At 50.0% G+C, this 19,642-nt stretch overlaps 1 protein-coding gene across 3 annotated transcripts in view; it reads left to right on the top strand.

Moving 5' to 3' along the window:
• Positions 1-273: 273 nt before the first annotated feature.
• Positions 274-19,642, top strand: part of POU2F3 (POU class 2 homeobox 3) — a 53,761-nt gene continuing 34,392 nt past the window's right edge. The window contains exons 1-3 of one of the 3 annotated variants that reach the window (XM_019547067.1): positions 4,796-4,994; positions 9,509-9,562; positions 10,355-10,423. In XM_019547067.1, coding sequence (XP_019402612.1) covers positions 4,967-4,994; positions 9,509-9,562; positions 10,355-10,423 — 151 coding nt within the window. In that variant the 5' untranslated portion in view covers positions 4,796-4,966. Of the gene's footprint in view, positions 830-4,795; positions 4,995-9,508; positions 9,563-10,354; positions 10,424-19,642 lie in introns of those variants that run through there. The other 2 variants (XM_019547069.1, XM_019547068.1) reach the window with 2 other exon arrangements.

Genomic DNA, 19,642 nt, shown 5'->3' with positions numbered 1-19,642 from the left:
CAAGAGTAAATTGGATGCTTATCTTGCTGGGATCCTATGACCCCAGCTGACTTCCTGCCCTTTGGGCAGGGGGCTGGACTCGATGATCTCTCGAGGTCCCTTCCAGCCCTAATGTCTATGAAATCTATGAAATTTTCCCTGTGTGGGGGTGCTGGGTTGTCTCTTTTTAGGGTTATATCCTCCTCCCAACCAGGGCAGTGCTGCAGCTATGGCCTATGAGGACATAACTACTTGCTCTGCAGCAGGGTGGCTATATTTCCAAGGCTCCTAGCATACCTCTCATGTAAGTGCATGGTCCCCATCAAGGCATCTGTCTGCTGCCTTCCTTCCACCTGCCTGGCTTGTCTACACACCTGGCTGCTCTCCCCCATGATTAGAGGCCGCATGCTCTCAGCCCTCTCCAGGCTGATGGATGATGCACAGCTGGGAAACATCCCGGGCCACTGGGGGGGGAGAGGCCGAGAAACCACCCAGCACAGAAAGGTAAGCTCAGCCCGTCCCGAGAGACTTAGCAAGATCCCAACATCCTGGCCCCGACCATGGGCATCCTCCTTCACTACCTCCCCAGGAGGCTGCAGTGGCTTGGGCTCTGGGATTGCTCTCAAGCAGTCGATGACATTGCCAACACCTGTGCTGAGGTGTCCACTTTGCTTTCCAAGCCTGCTTTCTTGCAGCATGTTCCGGCTGGAAATCAGTGGGCTTTCCTGGATTTACAACATACCTTTTATGAACCAGGGAAATTCCCCTGGACCCACGCATGGCCTTCAACATGCCTCCAAAGACGGTCAGCATTTCCAGTCTCCAGTGTTGTTCCAGAGGTCAAACTGGGGTAGGTCTCTTGACTCTGGGCCTGGGAATCATGTTAGCACACCTAGCAGTGCTAACAAACCCCTTTAGGATGCGTGGCACCCCACAGCATCCTAACAGATCTCAAAGGGACCGTGGCGCTGTCCTAGTCTGCCCAAGACTAGATCTCTGCTGCGTGTGCTTCTGCCACGTTCCACGAGAGGGCATAGCTGGGTTGTGTTGCCACCGCACTCGCATTGCTCTGCACTTGGAAAAGCAGGCAGACCTCTGTGCCCTGGACTCTCCTTAGGTGGGCAGCAAGGTTGCAACAGCAATTTTCCCAATAAAGACATTTAAGTGAATGTAATGTGTAGCCAACCCCCACGCGCTGCAGGTTTTAACTTCCCAAGCCATCCACCACTTTGCAGGATCTCTCATTATTCCCCTGCACTCCCCCTTGCAAAAAAGCAACAAAAAGCAAATCCAAGCTTATGTCCAGCAGACGAATAAAACTCATTTGTCACAACATTTCTTTCCAAAGCCCTGTAAAACCCACCTGTGCAAACAATCCTATTGAAAGGCAACTATTTGCAGGTGCAGCAGGGGACACAAATTGGCACCCAGCAAGCGGGGGAAGGAAGTTTTGGCTGTGAGCAATGGTATAAATACTCGCTCTAGAGAAAAGCATTAGTGGATCTTTATTGTGTGTGCCGAGCTGACGCGGCAGCTTGTGCGCTGAGGTTCTAGCTGGAAGGCGGCTGTCTGTAAATCAAGCTTTATCCCCCAAGGTTTATTGTTCTCCAAAGAAGGAATGGATGTTGGCAGATGGAGAGTACACAATGATGAGTATGGATGGGTCATTCATTGATGTCACTGCAAAAGAGCTGCTGATTTCTGGCAGCGGTATCTTCAGTAAATCGAGAGCTGACTGTCTCCAGGACAGTGTGAAAGCTAATCTGTCTCAGGGTGGAAAGATGGTTTTATGTTAATACAGAAAAGGCTTCCCTTGAAGGTGTAAGTCACTCCTGCACGGTCTTAACATCTACCAGCATTTTTTTTTTGTAGAAAGCTTTTATTAGGGCCACAGGAGGATGATAAACTAGTGCATGTGTTACAACGAGGCTGTAAACTAGTGTCCAAAACCACGTTGCATTAGCGAAAATCAAGACGCTACCAGAAAGTCGTAAGCAGAGCCCGGAGGAGGTGACGGTGACCTTGCTGTCCTCCTGGCACCGTGGTTTTGGTTTGGGTGTTACGAGGTGCGTTGGGGATGTTCTTGCCAGCTATTTTGAGCAGATGGTTGGGAGACTGGACTCGCTGACTCAGGAGGACCCTGGCAGCCCGGGGTGCTGAAAAGGGGCTCCTCTTCCCTGCTGTGACACTTTGAAGCGGAAGGTGCTGAGCACCACAGTTGCATGGAAATCAATGGGCACTACAGGGGCTCTTAACTTCCTCACCTCCAGTTTGGGCCACTGAAGCAGGGGCACCCAACCTCACTTGCCTTCTTGGGAAATTGTTGCCTGTTGCATTTACTGAGAGCAAGAATGCCAGATAGGTGTGATCCTGACCATCCGCTTGAGTCTATTCATGTATCCTGCATGTATAGCTTCACGTAGCCCAAAGCTGGATTAAGCAGGGAATCTCATTTGAAGAGGGCTGCAATAGGGCACCCCAGGCCCTGAGCATCTCAGATGAGCCTTATTTTAGGCATAGCATTTATTTCCATAGCTGCAGCTAACTAAGCTTTGTAGGGGATGCATTTTTCCTCAGTCGGGGCAATTGTATTTAGAGCAGTTAATAACAAGGGGCCTGGTCTTCGCAGCTGGGTCCATGCGGCCAACCCCCCGTGCCTGCACGCAGTCTTCCAGGAGCCCACGCGACTGCAGGGAATCGTTCCAGCCCTGTGATCGGGCCCAGGAGAGGTTTTGCAAAGGGTGAACCTTAACCGTCTTTTAACATTCAGCTGAACAAAAATTGTCATCAATACGGATCGATTTTTCTCTCTCTTGCCAAATGCCCGTTTCTCCCCCGGGCTCCCAAGCTGCATTTCAGCTCCGTGATTAAACTCTCCAGTCCTTGGTGAATTCCCCAGCCCTCTCGCTGCATGGTCCTTCCAGCCTTTGCAGAGTGAGCAGTCCACGAGGTGGCATTGTGTACCAGCCTATCGGGCCCCCGGAGAGGAGGGAGGTGGTGCGGCGGCTGCAGCTCTGAGCTAGGGAAAGCGGTGAAGGCGGATGTCTGTCACCCAGGCGGCTGGTCTGCTGGCAGCCGAGGGGCTCGCATGTCTCAGGCGAGGGAATCGGGTGCGTTGCACACTGCTGGGCATCACGTGCATGTGGAAAAGCCCCCAGTTGGTGTGTCTGCGTGAGCACCCATCCCTTGGGGGTAAGCATCCCTTATGGCTCCCAGCCAGAGCTGCAGCCCCTACGCTTGTAGAGGCCCCCAGTCCGGCCAGGGTAATCATTGCACCCACCAAGAGAGCAGGCATATCTTGCAGCGCAGCCCCTGAAAACAAGGCCACATCTGAGCCCTATGTCACCACAGCCTGGAAAATCTCTCCTGAGAAGTCCCCACCCTGGTGACTTCTCCGTGTCCCACTTCTCCACTCTGCTCTGCTCTGCTCCTGATTTCTCCCCTTGGGTTTTTCCTCCTTCCTTGTGCTCCCACGGGAGCTTCCTGCCTGCCCCCGGACTCTTCCCTGCTCTCTCCCTGCTTCCCAACCCCATGATTTTGGGGTGCCTTTGACACTGGGCAGAGTGATCCCGCCTGGCCCTGGGGGAAAACCTGCCTTTCCAGGAAGGAAGAGCAGTCTCTGGGAAAAGGCATGTGCTGGTGAGCGTGGGTTCAGAGACGGATGTGTGACAGCTTGTACCTGGCATTAACACTCATAAACAATTTCGGGGGAGATTCCTGGCAGCATGGAGACCTGGGGAGGTCAGAGCCTACACAGCTGGCTGGGAACAAACTTGTCTCTGTTACTGTCCGGCATTATCCAGTGCAGACCCCCTTGGGCAGGGTGGGTGTGGGGGAATCGCAGGGGGCTATAGGAAGGAGTGTGCCCTGAACCCTGCATAGAGGGACCCTGTAAGTCCCTGGCACCTCAGCTTGGAGATCTGGTCCGAGCGTGAGGGAGACGATGGTCCAGGAGGGGGGTCTCCCGTGAGGAGCTGACAGCAGGGGCTGATCTTCTCCATGCTGGCACCCGTAGCAGTGAGCGAGTACCGCGACTGGAAGTCGAGGAGAGGAAGGACAGACCAGCAGAGCGTAGGCCAGGAGTCCCCGTGCCCTGCCCCTGTAACGCGAGTCACGTCACCGCCGTGTGCCCAGCTTGCCCCCACTGCACAAGTGGTGTCGTTTGCTGACAGCCCGTGTCCGCATAACCACCCAGGCCCGTGGACTGCCCTGGGGACTCTGGGACCAACTTCCACGCAAAGCGGTGCTGGCTCCTACCCTGGGGGTCTTTAAGACGAGGCTTGACATCCACCTTGCCGGGGTCGTTTGGCCCCAGTACTCTTTCCTGCCATGGCAGGGGGTCGGACTTGATGATCTGCTCAGGTCTCTTCCGACCCGACCAGCTTTGAAACTATTTTCTGGGCCCTCTCTCAGACTGCAAGCTCCCTCCCTGCGCTGGAGCTCAGTGGTTTCCCTGGGGCCTGCCCAGGCAGGTGTCTCAGCCTCCTTTATCTGTGCTGCGGCAGGCGGGAGCCCAGTGCATTTCCTACAGGGGACGATTAGGATCTAGGACTCGCCGTGCACCAAGTTTTGGCAGAGCCCCTTCTCGCGGGCTTGGCAGCAGGCAGGCAGGCAGGTGCTGTGGGGTGTGGGCGCCTCGCTGAGGCTGCCTCCCCTCCCTCTCCCACCCCACCCCCTTTTAATGCTGCAGGGACTCAACCCTCCCAGAGTTACTAATATGCAAATCTCTCCATTTTGCATGGGCCATGTGCCAGGCTCCCAGCAGCGGGACAGTGCCAACGTGGGGGCGCGGCCGCCTCCATCCGCAGCGTGCTCACCTGGCCCAGCGGGACGGAGGCAATGCAGCTGCCCCTGCTCTTGGAGCTGACCTGAGCCCTGCTGACGAGGTGGTGCTGCGGTGGGGACGGCCAAGCTGGCAGCCCCTCGGGCAGGTCTGGGGCTGGCAGCAGGAAGCTGGGCACGCTGTGGATTCCCTTCCTCTTGCAGGATGGTGAATCTGGAGTCCATGCACACAGGTAAAGGGAGAGAGGGCTTGGCTGGGGTCCAGCAGGCAGCAGAGGGCTGCAGGTCGGGTAGGGGATGGGGAAAGGGACCCGATCCCTACTCCAACCCCACCACATGACTTCGGTAGCTGCTGCCAATTCCACGAGGCTTCCTGCCTGCCTGGGCAGGGGTTTCTGCAGGAGACGGGGGCATGTTCAGCAGCTTTTAGGGGACACTGGAAGCTTTAGAGCTAGAGCTGAAGAGACAGAGGAGGACTGCTGGGGCACAGGAGGGAAAGCAGTCAGCAGGAGAATGGGGGTTTTCGGGGGAATGAGAGACGTGGGGCTAGCAGGGAGTTTTGGGCAGAAGTATGTCTGGTTGGTTACCTCCAGTTGCCACCTCATCCATAAGCCCAGCTGCACACGAGCAGCTAAGGGCAGGGTGGGGGCATGGGACAGGCAGCTGGAGCAGAAGGCACCATCTCCCTTGGGTGAACGAGCTCTGCGTGTGCACAGGGCTCGGGATAGGGATGGGATGTGGGGAGCTAGAACTTGTATTAGTCCCAGGAAAGAGAAGCCCCTGGTAAATGCCCTAAACCATGGCAAGAGGTATGGGGATGTGCACCAGTGTGTGCTTCTGTGCCAAGGTATAAGGGTCTTCATGTGTTCATGGCATACATTAGTGTCCCCACATGGCTTGTATATGCTCGTGGGTACTTTCAGCTCACTGTTTACTGCCAGCCGGTCTGCATGGAGCTAGTGTGTGTGTGAGTGTACGTGCTGTGTGACTGTAGCTGGCTTTGTGAGATTACCGAGGCTTTTCCTAAGTCCCAGAAGGGATCTTGCCTCCTCTGCCACTCTCTACTCCTGTTAATCAAGGCCTGGGAGCTGCTAGCTGCTTAGGTAAAAGCAATCTGCTGCCAGCTATGAACTGTCATAGCCCTAGAATTGGTCCCTGACACTTTACCTACCGAGACCTCGCTTTGAGGTCCTGCCTTTCTCCAGAACAGCTGGTGAGGACGCAGAGCCCCTCTTCTCATTATAGACCGCACTGGGTCCTGGTGCATGTTAGCTTATGGCTTAGCTCCTTGGGCCCAGGCCCTGGCTGGTGACGGAGAGGAGCCAGTTCCAGGCTTTCTTGGTATTACTTGGAAACATTAAGACTTAACACTTTGAAGTCCTTTGCGGGTACAGGTCAGCAGAGCTCACCAGCATCATGGATTTACCGCAGCTGAAAATCTGACCCACAGTCAGTGGGTGCTGTTAACACCTGTTAAAAGTACAGTTTTGATGCAAAAATCCCCCCCCCACCCCACATTCAGGAACAGTAAAGCAAAGAATTAAGTGTTTTGAAAATAAAACCTGCAGAACCCATGAACAACATCCTTGCCTCCGTCACTTTGCAGCAACCCAGGGCTGGAAATACTGCAGGTAACACCAAATGGTGCAGGAGTGAAACCAACTGACTTGGTTTGATTTCATTGTCCAAGCTGAGTGTCTGCACCAACTTCCGTACCAGTGTAACCACACCAAATCAACTGAAATTCCCCTCCCAGAGGCACTTGGCCTCTTACATTTAAACGATCACTTGCAATGGAAAATATGACCTGCTTTTAAAATACCTGCATTTTCTAGGGTGTTAAATGGAAGTTTGCAAAATTCCCCATTTGCCCACCTCACTGGCTAAGTTCTGGTGCTGAGCCCAGGTAGGATCCTTGGACTTCAGGGAGTATGCAGCACCTCTGCAAATCATCCCAGTGTACCTGAGATATCTTAACACCTGGTGGAAATTTCAAGGCACCTACAACCCAGTGAAATCCAATAGATGATGTTTGAAAATCTCAGCCACCATGATTATTTTTCCATTAATATTCCCCCTGTAAAGGCGCATAACTTTTTCAGTGTTAAAACCATTCCCAATAAAGTAATGTGAAGGAATTTTTTCCCCTGACATTTTTGTGCCAACAAAAACCCTAGTATAGGTGCAGATGTACTGGCAAAAAGTGCTTTATTGGAAGAGACTTTTTTCATGCAAAGAAATATCCTAATTTGGAGGTACAGTTGTGGGGAAGGGAAGGTTTCTATGTCTAGCAATACCAGCAAACCTTCACTAGTTCAGGCTGGGTCAGCATCTCACCAAAGGTGACAACCTTTAAGTTAGGGCATTGCAGCTTCGAAGGACTTTAAACTAGATTTGAAGCACTCTTTTCCTTAGTGCTTTTTATCAACCTGCTTATTCACTGTGAATCTCCTGCTTAGGAAAGCTGCATCATAAACGCACAGCCATAAGATTATGAATTTAAATGGACTTCCACGCCAGTAGCAGACGCTGTGCGGACAAATTGATTGTTTGTTGCAAGCATATTGATGTGTCTGTGTTTTATCATCTGAGCTCCCTGCCACATATTTATCGATGGGACGCTTAAGGTGTCAGTAAACAGCCATTCTCTCTAGCATGGGGCAGCATTGCCTCTCCTTCGCCAGCTGTACCTGGGTTTCTCTCCTGCTTGCTCTTGAGCACCCTTTGGAGGATGTCAGCTACGTTATTGCCAGCTCAGGACCCAGCCTATACCCAGACCCACACCCAAATCATGAGCTTGACTCAATGATCGGGTGATTTTTTTTCTTAAAAAAGAATAAAAATGGGGCTTGTTTCATTCATCTTCCTTGTGTTTAAGGCATCGCATCTCATGTTTTCAATTTTCTTCTAAACAATGTACCTTAGCTCTATAAAAGCTAAGGTCCTCACATAATCCCCTGACTCTGGGAGCTGCAGCTTTAACAAAAATGCCAAAATATCCCAAGACTTGCAGTACAAGCCCTGAGATTGCCGCTGTAACTTCCTGTTGCAGCCAACAGAAATGCACTTATTTGAGGGGCTCACTAGGGGCTGAGGAGCTGATCCTTTGCTCATGCAGATGTAAATCAGAAGCATCTCTGAAGCTAATCAACTGGAAAAGAGCTCCTTTCAGGTCCGACATGGAGCTGAAAGAGGTCAGAACTGCAGCCTAGATGTTTCAGTGGCCATTAGGTATCACAAACCTTCTGGGGGGTATAGGAGTCTGAACAGAGCGGGGCGGGGGGCAACCAAGAAAGCATCCAGTACCACTGTTGTATATATTTGTGTTGGGGAGGAGGCTGTGCGAGTCCAAGGTATGTGAATTAAGAGGCACTGTAGTCTATTAACTAAGGCATTGAGCTTTTTTTTTGTACCTCTGCCACTGACATGCTCGATGACCTTAGGAAAATCATTTTGCCATTCCCTCCGCCTCTGTTTCCCCTCCTGCTTCTACTGCCATGCCTACTGCAAACTCTTTAAAGTAGCAATTGTCTCTTATTAGGTGTCTCAGGCCCTGTTTGCCTGAGTGCTGCATAGGTATTGCTAGTTCATACCTTTCTCATTGAAACGCTTCTTTTTGTGAAAATAGACACTTTCATGGCAAACAGACGTTTTTATATACACCTTTCTTGCCTTTTCATTGTAAAACCCACGCCCAAATGCAGTTGTGTTTGTTTGGGTTTTTTTTCTTTTTTAAGTAAACCTTAAAAATCATTGGGGAGATTTTTTTAAAATAAAAAATACAGCTTTGGTTTGTTCTTCTAAACGTGTTGCATGGAACCAAAGAACCATTTCTCAAATGGAGGTCCCAGACTTAATCTCAGTTATGATCTCTTAGCAGTACTACCATATTTAGACATATTACTTCTATGGTTGTGGTTATGGTTGTGGCTTATTACTGCTGTTAGTGCTATTACTATTAATATTGTTTTTATTAATGTGCAACAGTGATGCCAGAAGCTTCACCCAAGATGCAAGCCCAGATGTAGTTTTGTTAGGGAAGAAACCACTTTTTCTCATTTCAAGTTTTAGATCAATGGGGGAAATGTCTGAAAACCTGCAGAATATTTTATTTTTGGCCACTCCCGCATAAAAATGAAACCTTTCTTTTTGCTTTGAAACTTTTTGTTAAAAACATACTAGTACCATCACCCCTCCCCTCCCAGCAAACACGAGCTTTGAAAAGGGCACTTTCCATCCAAAGAATAAAAGTTTTCACTGAAAGTTTCCAAGCAGTTCTAGTATGAGGGTTGAGAGGGAGGTAACCAGGGAAGCAATAGTCATGTCTGTTTGCTGTGGGGAAATTATTAAAGGGGGCTGTGGAAAACAAAATGTTTGCAGGTGATGTCTCTTTAAGGAGGTGTCCACCTGTCTCTTATTTTTAGGCAAAACCACAGCATATGCTCTTGGTGCTTGCACATTGCAGTATTATTACCTGATGCAAATCAAGCTGCTTTCTCAATGGGGATTGGTTGCTAGACGCCTATGCAAATTAGACAGCTTGTTATCTCTCCCCTCACCCCACCCTGCAATGAGATTGGAAAGAGTTAAAGTTTGCACACACATGGGAAGGGGGAAGAGGGTGCCTGTATGAATTTGAATATTATACTCTTCTTCCTTTAATTTTCTGCTTTGCTGCTTTAACAAGTGGACAAAGTGTGCTGAGGGTTAGTGCAAAGTTGACTGAGTTCCCACCCCTTTCTTCCAGCTGTCCCCAAGGGAGACTGTGGCCCCAGGCAAGGTGGCAGCTGTCACTTCAAGGGTAAGCATTTAATTTATTGACAAAAAGGGTGGAGGCAAGAAATGCTGGCGGGACATGGCAGACCTGCGTGTGGTGTGGCTGAGCTTGGGGCATCGCTTGGCATTGGGTGGACTGCTCCACGACGGTGGAGGTTCAAGGATGCATGTGTGTGAGATGGATGAGGGCAGAGGTAGATGGAGAGCAGAGAGCAAAGAGGCTGAAAGATGCCAGTTGATAGTGAGGTGTTACTGATGAGAGAGCGCGAGACCTGTTTCATGTTATTCCCTCTCTGGATGTACCCCCTTTCTGGTCTCTCCCAGCCCCTCTAGGGACTTCATTGTTCATCCTGTACAGCACCAAGCACACTGCGACTGCTGAACTGTCCAGGAGAGAGAGGGGCTGCTTCACTCCTAAAATAGGCAGGAGTAGCAGCTGGACCCCAAAGCCATGATGGCAAGCCTCTTCCTTCATTATCTCATTCAAGATCCCAATCTAATAGACCCCGGGGAGCGGTCAGTGAGACCAGGGGAGATGCCCCACTTGCTAAATATCCACCACAATGAATGATGCAGAAGGTGAGAGAGCCACAGTGGATCGAGAAGGGGACGAGAGCGAGGGAGAGAGCAACAGGAGGGGAAACGCATCCTCGGAGCTGATGAATATTCTAGTGACTGGATGTGGGGGAATCAGGAATTTGAAAGTCTGATGGAGTATTATAATTATGCATTCATTTGTGCTGTTTAGTGGAAGCCACATGTGCCTGTTGCCTGGGACTGTGACCTGTTATTAAAATCAGTTGTGCCTTCTTTTCAGAGATCAAGATGAGCGGCAATGTGGCAGATTCCACAGAAGCGCGGAGCGAAGCCGACCAAGTGGAGCCAGGTGAGAGCTCGCCCTCCCTCGCTCCTGTCCCAGGACTCGGGGCCTTGGGGGGACCCGGAGCAGGGGGAGGTAGGGGGTCGTGGTTGCTGGAAGTTGCTGTCTATGGTGCATGAGACACAGCTAGCCAGCTTGTGCGTGGGTCCAGATGCTGCGCTTGGGTCGAGCAGAGCTCACCTCTCAATCAGAAGGAAAGACCCTTTCTATTAATCACCTCTAGTCTCAGTAATGTTCGTTGTGGTCAAGCCTTTAAACTGATGAATGTGCTGCCAGGAGGATGAATGCCATCGGCGTGCATGTGGTCCATCTAGCCTTGCACAGGTGGCTTCTTATTGTATGCAGGGTCCAATTCAGCAGTCTTCACTCGGACAAAACTCCCAGAGGCAAATCTCTCCTTGGGGATTACAAACAGGGCTGGAAGGGGCCCCTTGAGGCCAGGACCCTTCTGTGGCAGGGAACCACCTGGTATAATCCCATTTTTAAACTTACTGGGATTCATTTGAAAACAACTAGGCATCTTGCTCCACTTCTCAGATGGGAACGCTCCTCCAGGAGCCGGTTAGATGCCTCTTTCCACTAACCAGCCCAGTCAATGGGCTGAAGTCAGTGGTGTTAAAACAGCAATTAACCTGCCGCTCATTTTGCTCCAGCTTTCCCTGAATGGGAAAGGCTAATGAGCAGGGCCTTTCACTTGATTCTTTCGTTCCAGGTTTAACATAGATCTGTGCGGCACTAAATTCAGCCAGAACAGTGGCAGGGGGCCTAAAAACGCCACCTGTTTCAACTGTGTATTTTACAGTGTTAAGACAGATTCCCTTAGACAAACAGGCTTTGAATCTCAGCCTTGGGACCCAGTTTGAAAGGGGCTCCGTTCCCATTCAGGCACATAAATAATGAGCAGAACTTCAAGCACCCACCGGTTCGTGTTATAATATTTACAGCCAGACTTTCCAGAGACCCCCTGGTGCAGCCCATGTGCAGGGAGCTCATGGAAAAAAAGTGTAGAAGAATCTCTTTGCTGATAGTCCCCAGGCCGGCAAAGAGATGTGTTGCATCAAAGCAGCACTGCACATGAAATGATTTCACTGTTAGCAAAACGTCATCATGAAAAAGATTTAGAGCAGATGAGAACAGCCCAGTGCAGCCAAATAACTTCAATATAGACTCACAGGACTCAGGTTTTAATAGGATGTGAGCTAATCTTCGATGTGGACCATAGTCTGTGAAGGATTATTGTCTCTACACGAGGGCAGGGTAACAGCCCAACTGTATTGATATCAGGAGCAAAACTCCCATTGACTTCAGTGCGGGCAAGATTTTACTACAGGTTGTGCAGACTTGGGTAGATTTCGAGTGCTCTCCACCCACAGGACCAGACCTTCAGACCGGCCCAGCACCCGCCATGCTGAGCAACTCTGAAAATCTGACCATTTGTTCCGGTCTCTGAGCAGGCGTTGGACTCTTCTGAACGTCTAGCCCTACGCGGCCTGCAACATTAGTGCTTATTGACTTCAAATCATTTCAAGGCTGGTTGAGAACGCTAGCTTGCTACATGAGTTGAGTGGTGTTTCTTGCCTCAGCTCTTGACTAATCTAGTTATTTTCCTCTGTTACGCTTGAGTAACCGCGGAGTACTTCAGCTGAAGTCAGTGGTGTGTGCAACTCGTGAAGCCAAGGCCACAATTGAAGCCCATTAGATAATATGCATTTATTTTAAAATAAGCTTGCCAGCTAGTCTTCCTAGCAAGCATGGGGAGAGGGGGAAAAAAAATCTTTCAGCCAGGAGTGGAAAGTTAATGCAGAGAAGCGAATTGAATGGGTGAAAATCATGAATGGGTATGCACAGCAGTAGTCGCTCTACTCTACCAGCCTGGAATTCGTGCAAGGGACCCCAGACCTGTAGGTATCTTTTACTCAGTCGAGAAAGAAAGACTTCCCTGTGGACAGAAGCAGTGAACCTGCTGTTAATTCTTGGAGAATCATTTAACACAAGTTCGGCACGGCTGTCTGAGCCGCTCCAGACCTTCAGCAATGTTCCAACTAGCAATGGGCTGTGATGGGAGAAAGGGCAGATAGCGCAGTGAAATTCAAGCTTCTTGCTTTTGTTCCCAGGACCTTTGCCCCAACTATAATAAGCGCTCCAGGCCGGCTCATACAAGCTGCTAAGAGCACTCAGCTGCCCTCCATGCAAGTGGAAAGTGAGGGTGCTGAGCCTTACAGGTCAGATCCTCAGCTCGGGTAAACTGGCACCAGTGGAATGATTTCAGCGTACGCCAGTTGGGATCTGTCCCTTTACGGGGGTGGGGAATATCTTAATCCCAGTCTGTTAATTAATAAACACCCCTGCACATTGACTGAATTCCCTGGAAAGCTGTTTTATCTTTCCTGATTCCTGCTGTTAGGAGGATGTTTGTTGCAACTCTTAATGGTTATCTGTTTTGCTTACTAACTTCACCTGGGAATATTCCCTTCTGCATGGCTCATTAATTGAGAGCTGGTTTCCTTCCATTTATAAGAGATCTAACGGATTGCAACAAACCAAACAACAGCTTCCTGGGAATTTGTTTCCCCTCCTGGGCAGTGTGTTATAAAACTTACAATATCAGAACATGTGAAAAAAGAATGGAAACTTACTTGGAGCAGCTTGACAAAAGTATTTTCATACCTAATGTGACCTACATGCCCTAAACAAATGCCTAAGTGGGTCAGATGCCTAGCACGCAATGCCTTTCCTATTAGATGCATCTATAGGCATCTAAATACCTCTGTAAATTGGGCCCCAAAATGAAGCTGGAGTCTTTGAAGGGTGGTATCAGCAATTAAATAAATATAGCCCCTGACCTGTCCGTGTAGTAACAGAACTGGGTGCAAATGGATAGCTCTTTGACCCCTAAAAAGGATAAGCTCAGAAATGGCGTTCATTGCGAAGTGTGTGAAATGGGCCGATCTTCCTATTTTTTTTTTATTAAACATTTTCATGAATGGCTTTTTATTTTCCCAAAAACCGTTCTTTTGGAAAAACTAAACTCCACTCAGATAAATTGATAACTAGTTTGGACATGGTTTCTTTAAAGCAAACAAACAAAAAAACAAAAAAAGAAAGAAAAAGGTGGGGAGGAGGAATGTAAAAAAACAAAATTAAGTGTGCACGACTTTCGTCTGGAAGGATACACAGCTTCAATGGTGTTGTCAGTTTATCAGGAAATACTTGGGTTTTGGAGGAAAACAGTCCTTTTTCCAAACAAAATATTCCCCTTCCAAATAATGTCTCCTGTTTTACCCTGCCTGTTCTCACTGCAAGTAGTAGGCACTTTTTATGCTGCAGGGTTGTTGGTTGTAGCTGTGTTGGTCCAAGGACATAAGAAGGGTGTTTGTGCCCAAAAGCTTGCAAAGAACAATTTTTGCAACTATTTAGTTGGAGTAATAAAAGCTATCACATTTACCCAAAGAACCTTATCTGTCTAGACACTTCTTAGATACTTACCTGCCCTATTAGTGTCATAGCTACTCTCACAGCCCCTCCCCAGGGCTGGGGCTGATGTCCAGAGGGGCTGAGTGACTTGCTCCTGGTGACTCAGGAAGCTGGGATGGAGCAGGGAACCCAACCCCAGCCTCCACCTTAAACCCTGGACCATCTTTCCGTTCAAACCCTCCTTCTTGTCGTGTGGCTCACACCAGCAGGCTGCAATAGTTACTTCCAAAAGCTGTGCTTGCTGCTACGGGAGTTTCCTCTGCTTACTGATGGGCTAGGCTCCATGCTTGGTAGTGAACTCATTAAAGAAACTTGCACAAGCCACGACAGGAAACACAAGGCTGGCTTTTATGGGAATTGAGAGGGCATGGCACTGCAGCTTTACCCCTGGTCTCCAAGCCAGAAGGCAGAGCACTTCGCAGTTATCCAAGTCCTCTGCCTCTGGAACGATGCAACTAGGTGAGACTCCCCTTGCACTGTTTATTTGTCAGGCACTTTATTTTTGCCACATTATCTGATCAAAACAGGCTGCTTCCCTTTCGTTTCATCATAGCTCTCTCGAGTATGGAAAGAAGAGGGGGAAGGAAAAACGGGCAGTGGGGAAGTGCTTCCAGCCCAGGTGGCAGTGCCTGAATAGCGTCAGACCCCGGGAGCATCCTCCACCCCCACCCTGCTCTGTCCGGCGAAAGGGGAACTGGGGCGTCATGCAGGAGACTAACACAGAGCCTGGGCATCCTAGGGCAGAGAGAGCAATGCAGTGTATGCCAGGGCAGCCGTCTGGAGCCCAGGTCAGCACGGTCTGGGCCAGCGACGGTGTCGTGGGTATAGCACCAAATGTCAGCCACAATTCCTGGCTTCTTCCTGGCTCTACTGATGACGTGCTTACGGTACCAGGCTCATGCTTGAACCCGTGTTCATGTTTTGTCCACTACTGAGTCTTGTGAGGCACCTGGGAGGAGGTTCTCCTGATCGTGCTATCCAAGCTCCTGCCCACAGATGGACTTGTGGTGCCCAGCGGCTCGAAGAATTGAGCCCCTGAGAGTCGATTCAGAAGCCTCTTTCCTTTGGGAACCAATTCCTTCCCCTGTTGTTCTCACGCTAACTTCTTCCTACATCCTTCAGCAGCTGCAAACTGGATGAGCAACTGCTGCCAGCACTGACACAAATGCCCAAGGTTTCCTGGTACCAGCAGCTCTTGATATGAAGCCTCTGCCATAGGACCTGCCAAACCAGGGCAGAGCTTCCTACACAGAAACGTCTCCCTTTCATCATGGCCAGGGTGAGGTCTCTGTTCAGACCTGGTTTTTGGAGGTGATGGTTCAGTCCCCAGCCGTGTCACCAGCTCCCTGTGTGACCTGGGGTGCACCCTTGCATCTCGCTGGGCCTCTGCTCCCCTCGGAGGCATTGATCCTTTCTCCCACCTCTGTGGACCTAGATTGTCAATTTGGAGTCTGTACAGCACCCAGCGCCAGAGCACCCCGATCTCTGTTGCGGCCTGTAGATGCTCCCAGCGTACAACTGGTCAAGCCTAGCCAAAGGCTACCAAATACATCCCTGAAACTAGTCAATGTTGGTCTTCAGCCAGTTGGCTCAGACGTGCATGAGGTGATGACCCATCCAGCTCTATGTCACTTTTGCAAATGATGGCCAGGGCGTAGTGCCCTAAAGCCATCCCTATCAAGTGACCATGCAGTGGTTCATGAGTGAAGTGGGTTGGTGGGTTTTCAGCCCGTGTCCCAGTGCACTAGTGCCAACATTGCACTATCAGCATAGATGAGAACAAGTGTTTCATGGCCAGCTCAGCAGAGGCCAAGGACTAAAACATCCAGAGGCACTAAACTGTGTTCTCCCCCCGCAGCCTGCTGTGCAAGCCCAGGCTGCAGCCCCGACTGCCTGCATCCTTTGGACATAGCAAGTCCTGCTACCTTGCCCTAAACTCCCCCCAAAGCCCTGACACGTCCTCTTGCCTCTCCCCTCCAGGCCTGGAAAGCAGCATGCACCATGCACAGGATCAGTCCCAGGGCAGCAGCAATGGGCATGGAAATAGGTGGTTGCTATGACGATTAGGCCATCTCTAGATTTGCATAAGTTTTATGATTTCCATAGAACAGCCACATCGAAGGCAGGAGAAATTTCCATATTCCCAACTTGGGAGTCAGTTGGTGGGGGGAGGCAAGGAGAAGGGTAATTTGAAATTCAAATGAGGGTGATTAGGGCTTTTTACATCCTGCAGAGGGGAGAGGACAAAAGGGGGTGACAAAGGCTGGCTTGATGTGACTTAGGGCATGAGCAGAAGGGATAGGGCTGTTGCAAAGGGTGGAGCTGTGCACCTCTTCCCTGTGCTTCCCTGGAGCTGTGCACCCCTTCCCTGCGCTCGCCTCACCCAGCACCTGGCCCAGGTGAAAGCTTCCTCAGGCGAACTCCTTCAAGAGCACCTACTTTGAACACATTCAAGAGTAAATTGGATGCTTACCTTGCTGGGATCCTATGACCCCAGCTGACTTCCTGCCCTTCCGGCAGGGGGCTGGACTCGATGATCTCCCGAGGTCCCTTCCAGCCCTGATGTCTATGAAACCTATGAACAAGTGCTGCCCTGGGGAGGCTAGGGGGACCCTCTGGAACATGTCTAGGACCCTCACATTGTCCTCCATCCCTCTCCAACCCCATGTGGATCCCCTATAGAGAGCAGGTGAGAGCTAGAAGTGAGGACAAGAGTTCTCCAAGGCCAGCAAATTGCAGCGGCTTGATTCAAATCAGCATTTAGCCTGCCCGGGGGAAGCCCCCAGCCCAGCTGCATTTAGCCTGAAGCAGGAGGGTCCACCATGGTCACATGGAGGGGGTTTAAATGCACTCCTCAGGCCAGTCTGTGGAAAACTGGCCCCACTGCTCAGTTGCTGAGTCTGGTTTACTCCATGACGTTACTATTATAATGAACCTTGAGCGTCCAGCCCAGCATCCTTGAGGATGCGGGTCCAGCCGTCCAAGGCTATTGAACGAACACACCTGGGCTTTAAGCTGCGGCTCAAAGCATCCCTAATCCTGTGGCTGTTGCTTTTCCCTCACCCCCACATCCTCCCTGTTTTGCTCCCCTGGCATGGTCCTCTCCTTAATGCTAAGGCTGGTGGAGGCATTGCTTTGCTGAACTTGCTGCTGCTTTCTGCTGCCCTGTGTCATCCAGCTTGAGGGCACCCAGGTTCCCAAAAGCAGCAGAGGGGAACAAAGAGGCCACTGCTGGTGCCCCTTTGAGTGCTAGCTCCTCTGTGACCTGATCACATACTAAGTTCATCTTGCTGGCTCTGGAAACCCTGGTTATGGCCTCCTCTCACTTCCATCAATAGCTGTGCTCGCTGTCTCTAGTCTGCGCTGTGCATAACTGATGGTCATATTCTTTCCCAAATCTCTGACCTGTCTACCCCAAGTGAAATGCATAAGCAAAGCGCTGCGTTACTTGAGGTCAGAGTTATTTGTAACAATAACTAAGATCCTTTTATTGTTTAAAATGGACTTTTCATATCACGTTTCATGGAAAAATGCCCCTTTTCAAGCAGCCTGGAGAGTTTGCTCATTTGTAACACCTCGTTCGCATGCCATGTGTAACTATAATGAATGTTGTTGGGTTTCTTTTTCATTCCTGGCTTCGGTGTGAGCATTGAACCTCATATGATATTTGACATGACAGAACTGGTAGGAGCGCATTCATGTCAATAGACAGTCAATTCATGTGAGCTAACCAATTTCCCACCTTTATTTTTCCCAAATGATATGTGTATGTGTAGAAACCCTCTGCCTACTGCTGGCTGCATGTTGTACTGAGGACATTTTACTGGATAAATAATTGCAGTTGGCACACCTGAATGTCTGTCTGATATTCTTCCTTATTTCATAGTTTCATGAATTTGACATTGTTCCTCTTCCATGGTTCAACAACACAACACTAAATTCTCAAATGCCCCACATAGCAAATCTCCTCCCTGGGAAAATTCCCCAATGCCCTTTAATTCAACTCGCCTTCAGCTTCAGATAGCTCCCGAGAGCTGTCCAAATCCCTGTCACTTCTCTGTCCCAGCTCACTGTTAGTGGTAGGTTAAATGAAGGGGTTTGGGGTTATTGCTTCCCCTGGGGGCACCGCCAGCCTTGTCAGCAGGTTGTTTCTAATCAGACGGCTCGGCTCAAGGCAGGCCCCTGTGTAGACGACCGATGCATGTTCTTGGATGAGTTGCAAGGTGTTGAGATAGCTATAGCGGGTGATTTCCTAGCAGAGATAAGCATGCAGCCCACTCCGTTTCCTTCCTTCCCACATCGCGCTGTTTGTCGTAGAGTGCTCTCAGGAAGGAGATGCCCTGTAGGATTGGGGCTGGCTGCGTAAAAACCATCTCATTCATTTTTGGCTTTTTGGTAGTGAACAAAATATTCCAGGCCAAAAAAAATCCGGCCGGAACTGTTTTGCTGTTCCCATCCCCAGAGAAACCTCCCCAGGCAAACTCGCACCAGAGCCTGTGCCAATATTATGCAAAGCAGCTGACAAGTGACTCAAGAGGAGGCTCAGAGCCTCCATCCAACATATTGCTGCAAGCCAGCCATGCTTATCACTGCCTGGTTCCTTCCAGCCCAAGCAGCATTACAGAGGGGAGCAGCCCAAAGCTGGGGAGAAAAGTGCTCTGGCCTCGAATCACTCTGTTTAAATACCAGGACTTTCCCATCTTGATGTGCATTGCTCTGGCCCATGGTGAAGAGGAGTCATGCAGGCAGCTGTAGGCATCATTGGAAATAATGAGCTCTCCATTTAGAGCAGAGCTCCAGAATCTGGATGTTCAGGTTCCCTTTATATCAGGCAGGGCTCCAAGAGGCAGCCGCCCTGGTATTAGCAGAGCTGTGATGGGTTACCCAAGGATCTCGCCTTGTTTATATTTCTGGCCCTTTTATCAGCTGTCTCTCAGCAGGCCAGCTCTCACATGTGGATCCTCATTGTTTGCAAAGCCTGTTCCTCCAGTAAGAGAAATAAATAACCTGATGAGGAGTGCCATCACAGATAAAGATATGGGTTTGTGTTAGATGTTCCTCTGGAAGTAGTTGACTTCAGTAGAAACAGGATAGTTTTCTGCCTCACCCAAAACTTCCCATCAGTGCATGCCATAAAAAGCAGTCCTGGTCCCAGGGTGCAAATGGCCAAACACGTGGATTGAAATTAGGTAGTTGTCTAGATGCAGGTCTGCTTGTCGGCTGCTTTACTCAAAAGAGACTTAAGCATATGGTTCTTGCTGATGGTCTCAACAAGCGTCTTGTTCCTTTGGAAGATCACAGGTCAGATGTTTTGTGAAACGCAAACTCCCCTCCTGGTTAAAATGTGGTGCAGTGAAGGGATGGAGTCCCAGACCTGAAGGAGTAGCTGTCCTTGAAGGATAAAATCCAGCTAGATGCCATTGCCCGTGTGTGGAGGGAAGGTGGGAAGATGAGGATGCAAGAAGCAATCCATTGGCATGGGAATGTAATATGTGTAACAGCAGTTAAAGCCGGGGGCCAGTCTGCAAAGCTGTGATTTCTGTTAATTTGGACTGCAATTCCCAGAAACCCCAATGCTGGAGGGCAGAGGGAGGAGCAAGGGAAAAAGAAAGAGGAAGCTTGAGGCTAAGACCCTAACCCCTATGATTTTCTATATAAAAGTGAGAGCTCCCCCTCGCTTCTTGTGCTGGTTGCGGGGGCTGCAGGGCTGGCACGCCATTGCAGATGAACCCGTGCTTTGAGCTCTTTAAA

This window comes from Crocodylus porosus, unplaced genomic scaffold (genome assembly GCF_001723895.1).
Source record: "Crocodylus porosus isolate Cpor-Errol unplaced genomic scaffold, CroPor_comp1, whole genome shotgun sequence".
Classification (NCBI taxonomy): Eukaryota; Metazoa; Chordata; order Crocodylia; family Crocodylidae; genus Crocodylus; species Crocodylus porosus.
This window is presented reverse-complemented; position numbering and strand designations above follow the sequence as displayed.